Source organism: Alternaria infectoria (assembly GCF_024043175.1).
Source record: "Alternaria infectoria strain BMP 0036 chromosome Unknown scaffold_8, whole genome shotgun sequence".
In the NCBI taxonomy this organism is placed as follows: domain Eukaryota; kingdom Fungi; phylum Ascomycota; class Dothideomycetes; order Pleosporales; family Pleosporaceae; genus Alternaria; species Alternaria infectoria.
The window spans coordinates 46,138-54,239 of NW_026250697.1; the positions used below are offsets into that span (position 1 = coordinate 46,138).

General features: G+C 53.4%; 4 protein-coding genes across 4 annotated transcripts; 2 read left to right on the forward strand and 2 right to left on the reverse strand.

Moving 5' to 3' along the window:
* Positions 1-115: 115 nt before the first annotated feature.
* J4E92_005433 (uncharacterized protein) lies at positions 116-2,042 on the forward strand (the record flags this gene model as incomplete). Its single annotated transcript, XM_051496815.1, has 2 exons — positions 116-121; positions 411-2,042. 2 exons carry the CDS (start codon positions 116-118, stop codon positions 2,040-2,042), a joined length of 1,638 nt encoding a protein of 545 aa, XP_051352475.1.
* Positions 2,043-2,121: 79 nt separating this feature from the next.
* On the reverse strand, positions 2,122-2,889 carry J4E92_005434 (uncharacterized protein; the record flags this gene model as incomplete). Its single annotated transcript, XM_051496816.1, has 1 exon — positions 2,122-2,889. One exon carries the CDS (start codon positions 2,887-2,889, stop codon positions 2,122-2,124), a length of 768 nt encoding a protein of 255 aa, XP_051352476.1.
* A 623-nt stretch (positions 2,890-3,512) lies between these two features.
* Positions 3,513-5,145, forward strand: J4E92_005435 (uncharacterized protein; the record flags this gene model as incomplete). The annotated part of the gene is made up of 5 exons (XM_051496817.1): positions 3,513-3,584; positions 3,636-3,771; positions 3,826-4,009; positions 4,060-4,874; positions 4,928-5,145. 5 exons carry the CDS (start codon positions 3,513-3,515, stop codon positions 5,143-5,145), a joined length of 1,425 nt encoding a protein of 474 aa, XP_051352477.1.
* Positions 5,146-5,565: 420 nt separating this feature from the next.
* Positions 5,566-7,437, reverse strand: J4E92_005436 (uncharacterized protein; the record flags this gene model as incomplete). The annotated part of the gene is made up of 1 exon (XM_051496818.1): positions 5,566-7,437. The coding sequence occupies one exon, from the start codon at positions 7,435-7,437 to the stop codon at positions 5,566-5,568; it is 1,872 nt and encodes a 623-aa protein (XP_051352478.1).
* Positions 7,438-8,102: the final 665 nt, after the last annotated feature.

Below are 8,102 nucleotides of genomic sequence, written 5' to 3' on the forward strand. Positions count from 1 at the left end.
TGCAGAACTCGGCGATCCTATGTATCTAACAGACCTGCACTAATCTGGGAACAACTGACAACTATGAATACATGTATACCTCGGCGCGACTAGTATTGACCGCCGGCCAGTTCCCATGGCAGTAACATCTGGAGCGGCTGATGGCGCGAGCGATGCCTTTCGCGTCGGAGTGTCCAGCTTCTCTTTCTTATTCCACCATCTCGATCATGTTTAGATGAATTCATGATGAACACCACGGTGAAAGAGGCTGTCACCCGCTGCCAGTTACCGAGCTGCGCGTGGCTCTCTTCAACTAATTTGACAAACCTCAGTAATGTGCCACCTCTCTTGCCAGATTCAGATCTCTCAGGCATCGGTGTGAGTATCAGGACTCAATGTGTATCACTCCGCCTAACTCCGGTACACAACAGGTCATTCTCGGTTTCTCGATTTCAGCATATCTCACATTACTTCTGCTCATCATCCACTACATCACTGTCCACAACGTCCACCACGTCCACCAAACAAAGAGCACAGCGAACACCCACATCAATGCAGTCGACCACAGAATCCTCACCTTTACACGTTCCCGCATCTTCTCATGGACTCCCAGCCGACGCTTCCAGTACGCTATCGAAAAGTCTGTCCTAATCCTCAGCGACCTGAATCTAGTGACCGGCACCGCAATCCTCATCGCCGGCTACTCGCAACTGAGATGCGGTATCTCTGCGTATCACTGGCAGATGATGGTCTTCATCTCGTGGTTCGCCAGTTTCGCTTTCGTCTCCGCGACGGCCTTTCTCGAAGGCTGCTCCCAAACTAACAAAAGTATGCGGCTTATCAGACTGGTCTTTATGGTTCTACTTGCTTCCTTGTTGATTGCTGCTTTGCTTCCGACGGGGTCGAGGATGTGGCTTAATGGGTATCCTGACGATGGTGAGGGATTCTATCCTAGTCTGAGTGCTATTTGCTTCTACAAAGAGCTTGGGATGCGGTCATTCTTACGACGGGGTCCCAAGATTTGGTCTATGATCTTCTCTGTGGTTATCGTTGGTGTGTCTTTTGTTCGGTGTGGTATACAGCTACTTGACCGAGGTGGGGACGTGTCTCGCACATGCCTTCGGACCTTGCCTGGAACAAAGTTCAAGCAGTTCCTCAGCTTCCTGGAGAGGAAGACATTACCTCCTACGATTCAGGCCTACATCTGGCACCTACCATACCTACTCTCATATGCCGGCTTCGTAACCGTCCGGGCCTCCTACGATGTCTTCGAGTCAATGCTACTGGAGATCCTCTGGTTGGCATTTGCAATGGCATGGGGAACCATCAAAGTCTGGGACACACGCGCTGCAGCATCATGGAACTATGACGGCTACAACTTCACGCTCAACCAAAAGGTCTCTGAAGAGAACTCGTGGGGTTTCGGTCAGACTTTACCGTTGATCCTGCTTCTACTACCACTTCTCTCTATGGCACAGGCGTACCTTGACGACGACGCAAAGGCGCAAGAAGCGTCCCGCGTGAACGAAGATGTATTGTCTCCGCGTGGAACTGCTGTCGTCGAAGAGACGGATGATCCGAGCGCTATAGACGCAGGTGTCTCCGATCTTCAAAACAGCAATCGGCTCGTTAGCCTTCCATCATACCCCTACGAGGACTTCGCTCCGTACGACTGGTATCACGATCACCTGGTCCTCCTGGTCTCACAGATCATCATGGTCAGCACCGTCGCACTTTTCTTTCTCACACGCTTAGCAGACATCTTCGGCATCTCCTCCATCCTACACAGTAGACTCTTCGTCATCTGGATCCTAGCTGCCTTACCGCTTGCGTTGTTCATTCATCTGGCAGCATGGTATCTTGCAGCTTTAGTGGTCGGTAAGTGGCCTGGTGTAGGGAGACGGTTATCCAGAGAGAACGAAGAGAGGAGAGACCAGACCAGGAGAGGGCACGTGGTGTATGGGATATGGCGGGCGGGGCTCATAGCAGGGTGTTTGCTGTTCACGTTCTTTGTCAGTTTGGAATCGGCCGGACCGAACTCGCTGTTCTCGTATCTGAGATGAACTCAGGTAATGCTATATCAAATTCATTCATCATTATTGGTATCTCTATCGTTCGTCCGACTCACTCAACCTTGAAGCTTTAGTCCAAGACCTGGTAATGAGCGTCTACCGGATTCTTCCCATTGATCGTAAGAACATCCTGAGGACACGCACTCATCACTACAACCACATCCCTAAGCGCCTCCAGAACCACGTAGTCTCCCGCCTTCGTCTTCGGCTCTTCAAAACTAATACCTCTCTTCGCTCCCTCATCTTCCTGCGTGATAGGAATGTTCATGAACAAATTGAACGGATCCGGGACTCTGTAGCCGATCTTCGCTTGCAGGCCTTCAATCGCCTCCTTCTCCTCAGCGGCGAGAGACGAAAATGTACTCAGCGCGTGCAGAGCATCCCAGAAATTGTCTGTGCAAGACTCATGGTATCCATTCACGCCCAGCTCACTATACCGCCACCGATCACACGCCGCGACCAAAGTGTCGTGCACACCTGGACTTGTATCTTCCACCAGCTTGACCATCGGCGCCCTCTTCTGGCTGACCATGATATCACCTACAGCAGGCGTTACTTTCAGAAGCGTTGCTCGGCAGTGGCACATGGACATGTATTCGGGGGCGCTGGCAGCGGCGTTCGCAGTAGCAGAGTACTTGGACGGTGAGTCGGCGGTCGCGTTTGGGTAGAGCGGTGCTTCGACTTTTGTAGACGCGGTGGTGAGGGTGGAGGAAGGGAGTGCCAGAGCCCAGGTATCGACGACTTGATTTCCGTGCGTGTTTGTTATCTTTATCTTCTGCCCGGCTTTGACGAGGGTGGCTGCTCCGCGGCGGGCGGGGATGGTTTGGGGGGTGGACATGGTGGCGAATTGTGGGATGCTGTAGTCTGTAGTCTATGAAAGTTGATATGTGAGTATGTAATAGACCCAAGCTGCTACTTGGGGGCAGGTGAGGTATGCCATCATTTGTATATGCATACCCCACTTGTGCTGTCGCGTCAGGTCGTGGGACGGGAAGATAGGGAGATAGGAAGACGGCGTCCGAAGCCTATGTCATCCTTCGAGCATAGACTAGCGCAAGAATGGTGAAGTCTTTGTAGTCGCCAACGACAGCTCTGGGTCGTGTCTACAGTGTAGCGATCGAGTTCAGGCGCGTGAAGTGAGCGCGTAGCACCGAGTCGCAACCATGGTTCTGACCTCGGGGGCGTCTCTTAACCACGAATGTGGTTTAGACGAAAACCTATATAAGCAAGACAGAATTGAGCGCAAAATATTAATCGAGAGTCGTTTGGTGAAAGCGAAAGTAGAAATTGAAGTTGCGACATCGAGGTACCACCTGCACCTGCAATCGCGCGTATCACGTGTCAAGAACGCGGCTTCCTGGAAACGACACCCTAGCATTCCCGAGCGCCGCAACCCAAATTATCCCCACCACAGCTCGACTCCTTTACCGCCAACCCGCGCCATTCCTACCCACTCCCACCATGGCTGCCCTCGCCACCAAGACCGAGTCGCAGAACATCTTTACCAAATTGAAGTCGAAGCCCGCGAACAAGGTACGTCTTACCAGTAGACAGATACTCGGTCAATGCCTAACACATCCCTAGATATGCTTCGACTGCGGCGCAAAGAACCCAACATGGAGTTCCGTACCATTTGGCATCTACCTGTGCCTCGACTGCTCGTCCAACCATCGTAACATGGGTGTCCACATCTCCTTCGTACGGTCCACCAACCTCGACAGTACGTTCACTCCGAGTCTCATGGCTATACAACACACATACTGATTGAGGGTAGTCTGGCAATGGGATCAATTGCGAATCATGAAAGTGGGCGGTAATGAAAGCGCTACCAAGTACTTCCAGTCGCACGGAGGCTCCGCTGCGCTTGCGAGTAAAGATCATAAAGCCAAATACACCAGCAATGCCGCCACCAAGTACAAGGAGGAGCTCACCAGACGCTGCGCCGCGGACGCCAGGATGTAAGAAGAAATAGTTCTACCCCGTAAACTGGGCTAATCATTTTATGCAGGTACCCCAACGAGGTCGTAATCACAGATGTGCCCGAAGTTGGCACTGACGGCACCAACACGCCAGCCAATGACGAAGACGACTTCTTCTCCTCATGGGACAAGCCCGCCATCAAGCGCCCGTCGAACCCACCCTCGCGTACCGGTACGCCCAAGATTGGAGGATCACCCTTCCTGAAGCCTGGCGCCAACGGCAATGGAACAGACCGCCCCAAGTCGCCACTAGTTGGTGGTGAATCGAGCACACCCGCTGCAAAGCCCGCTGCCGTACGAAAGACGACCGCAGGCGCTGCGCCGAAGAAGAACATTCTGGGAGCCAAGAAGAAGGGTCTCGGAGCGAAGAAAGTGGTTGCCGCAGATGGAGGCCTAGACTTTGAGGAAGCAGAGCGGAAGGCCCGTGAAGAGGCTGAGCGCATCGAGAAGTTGGGCTACGATCCCGAAGCCGAAGCCGCTGAGGCCGCAGCGGCCACCAAGTCGAAAGCCCCCGAAGCATCCGCCATTGTCTCACCGACTCCCGTATCGCCGCCGCGAGGTGGTTTCGGCTCCACCTCCAAGACCGAGCGCTCCAGCCAAGATATGGAAAGGTTAGGCATGGGCGTACAACGTCTGGGCTTTGGACAAGTGGGTGCAGCGAAGAAGGCTGCACCGCAGAAGAAGATGGGTGGCTTTGGCAGTGTAGGCAAGCCTGCGCAGGATGACGGCGAGAAGTACGCGCGAGACAAGTTTGGCACACAAAAGGGCATCTCCAGTGACGAGTTCTTTGGACGCAACGCATTCGATCCTACTGCCACCGCGCAGGCCAAGGAGAGGTTGTCAGGTACGTGATATCTATAAAACCATGCACGTTTCGGTTACTAACTCGCCATGTAGGCTTCGAAGGCGCGAGCGCTATTTCCTCCAACGCATACTTTGGCCGACCCGAAGACGAAGTCGGCGACGAAGACTACGGCGACCTCGAAACCGCCGCCAAGGACTTTGTCCGCAAGTTCGGTCTTACCGCTGGCGACGATCTCGAGAATCTGACGAACATGCTCGGCGAGGGTGCGACGAAACTGCAAGGCGCCGTCCGGAACTACCTCAACTCGTAGGATGACTTTGTGGATGACGTTAGGGCAGACTACGATGGGCGTTCGGCCGTGTACTGAACATACTCCTCCGATGTGTGGAGAGCAGGACTGATTTCCATGTGCAAAGCTTGTCGCAGATGTCGAACAACAGGTGTGGGCGCTTGGTGCATTGCATGGAGCGGGCAGATGAAAGACCATGAAGCGTGGAGTTGGCCGTACATTTCTATTGCGCTGAAGACGTGGGCTTGGGAATGGGTGTTTGGGAGTATAGACAAACGCAACTAAGAGTCCTTCAATTCAACCTCGTAATTTCATTCTTAGCATTATCGGATGTGTAACTCTGAACGCCAGACATGAATAACTAAACAGTGAACTAGGCAGACATCTCTCTAGATCCAAATCCAACACCAACATCTCCATCAACCCCCTCCGTATATCCAATCAATCCTCCCTATCCCCCCAAACATCAGCCTCCTCCCTCGCCACAGCATCTAGATCAATCATCCCCTTCCCCCTGCCACTTCCTCCCTCATCGTCATCCTCTTCCTCACTACTACTTTCCTGGCCCCTTGCCTCTTCCCTGCTCATAGACCCCCACCCCGCATCTTCATCCTCGTCGTCTTGAGGAAACGCAGGCGACACAGGGACGAAGTCGTCCATGAGGTTACTCGGGAGACCGGCGGGTGCGGGTCGTGGATGCGAAGATGAGGGTGGGGAGGGGGAGAGGGGCATCATTGCCATTTCTGGGTGGTTGGATAGTGGTGGTGTGGAAGGGCGGTTTGGAGGTGTGGTTGCAACGTGGCGGGAAGAGGACGGTTCGGTGTGGGGAGGTGGGTGTGGAGAATGAGAGATGTGTGGTTTGTTGCTTTCTTTCGAAGAAGGCCGGGTGTCTTCTTGCTTCCTCATCTCCTGCCTCGACGCATGAGCTGTTTTCACAGCCGCTGAGGTATCAACCTGCTGTGTAGGCGGCAGCTTAGCATGATGCTCTTGCTGCTGTTGCTGGGAGAATGGGAAGATGGAGAAGAGGCTTTGACTCAGACTGTGTCTATTCGGCGCGCCGGGTCTTTGTTCTTGTCGCAGTGCTTCTTCCCTGCTTCGAGGCTTGTTGGGTGGTGGATGCGATGCGGAGTGTGAGTGCGAAGGAGCCTTTCTGTTGGACACTGGACTGGGCGGCTTCGCGATTGTGGCTTCAGGTAAAGAGGCTTCGCACATTTCGCAGGCCGTCAAGGCGGGGTCGTTGAGGAAGGTGCAGCGTGGGCATTGCTTCTTCAGATCGGGTGTTGATGGGCGTTGAGATGGGGAGGGTTCCTGGGGTGGTTGTGCCTGTGGTCGAGGAGGTTGGCGGGGAGGTGCTGGGTCGTTCTGGGTTGGCATTTGGTAGCCTGGGCTGTATCTATGTGCGGTTCTGGAATTGGGTGGCGCTGTGTCCCGCTGTCGACTGGTAGACGATGTGCCTGCACTCGCTCCAGCATTTGGATTCGGGTCCACTGATATTACGACCTGTACGTCTCGTTTCGTACCACACTTCATGCACTGACACTGCCGTACAACGCTCTTCGTATACGTATCTGTGACCTCGGTCGGTGCATCGAACCGGATCTCAAACTTCCCTGGCTCACCGAAGCCTGGCGTGTTTCTGTCGTTCCCTCTCCCTTTGGCATTTGCATAACCTGCTCCTTTCGCCACGATTGGTATGATAGGGTCTACGGCTCCGAATATGAGATGGTCCACAAAGGGAATCAACATCAATCTCCCACTATTCTTGATATGGTGATCGATTTCCGGACGGAGTTGAAACGAATCAATAGACTGTAGGACGCGGAAGTACTTGTTGAACATGTCGCCGTACCATTGGCGAGCCTGAACACCCTGTTGCAACAAATCCTTTGCAATGTTTCGGGGTGCGGGACTCGGCCATAGTGCATCAATCAAGTGCTTCTCTTTCAGCGCCTTTCTCACCATCAAGTCTAATCTCGCGCATTCATACAGTCTCTTCTCCAGTCTTTCATGCAACTCGTACTTTGCGAATCGTATAACCAAGCCTCTCACGAATCCAGCATCGAGGTTCCATTTTCTTGTAAAGTAGTCCAGAGATTCCAAATCTTTCTGCGCCTGCGCATTTGCGGGTCGGACTTGGACCGGTGAGAGTTCATGGCCCATAGAGATCCATCTTTCAGTCTGCCGTGGAAAGGCGGTTGCTGTGGACCAGAATGAGCGTATAGGGTAGTACTCGGCTTTGAAGTAGTTGTAGACGAAATCTAGGAAGTCGGCTTCTGTGAGTGGCATCGCTGCGTGGCCGCGAGGGATGTCCATGATGGGTGGTAGTTATGGGTGGCGAGACGTGTGAGTGTCTCAGGCCTGGAAGGCAATCACAAAATCATTCGTGACGGGAGATGAAGACTTTGGTCGCAGATGTGAAGGTAATTGAAGCGCGGTTGTGACCTAGCGGCCCGAACTATGCGAAATGTTGCTGCCTGGATGGAGTGAAAGATTACGCGTACAGAAACAACGTGGGAATTAACAAAAGTGACGATGCCTATTTGCAGCTGCGCCACAGCATGTGATGTGTTAGAGAAGCGCTTGGAAGTCCGACTGCTCTGCTTGTTCTTGTGACCGGGTTTCTGGGCGCGCACGTCATTGTGTGGCGGTGGCGGTGCTCGCACCTTCCGCGTCAGATCTGAGCGCCCTCTTTCCTCGACATTCCAGAACTCCACAACAACACGCTCGACCCATATTCGCGATACGCCATCGACGCCATCAAGATGGGAGATCAATGCGCACTCACCTGGCGTCGAAATTTTCGCTTTAGGGGAAGAACGGGATACTGCACAGGTGCTTAGTTGGCGGGAACTCACAGAGATCGGGCTTTCGAGGCAACCTGGAAGGGATTACAGAGCATCCTAGCCAGAACATCTACAACCCGACTGCCTTTTCTCGTGGAAATACCTCAACCTTATCCGGGTCATGCCATCTGGAAA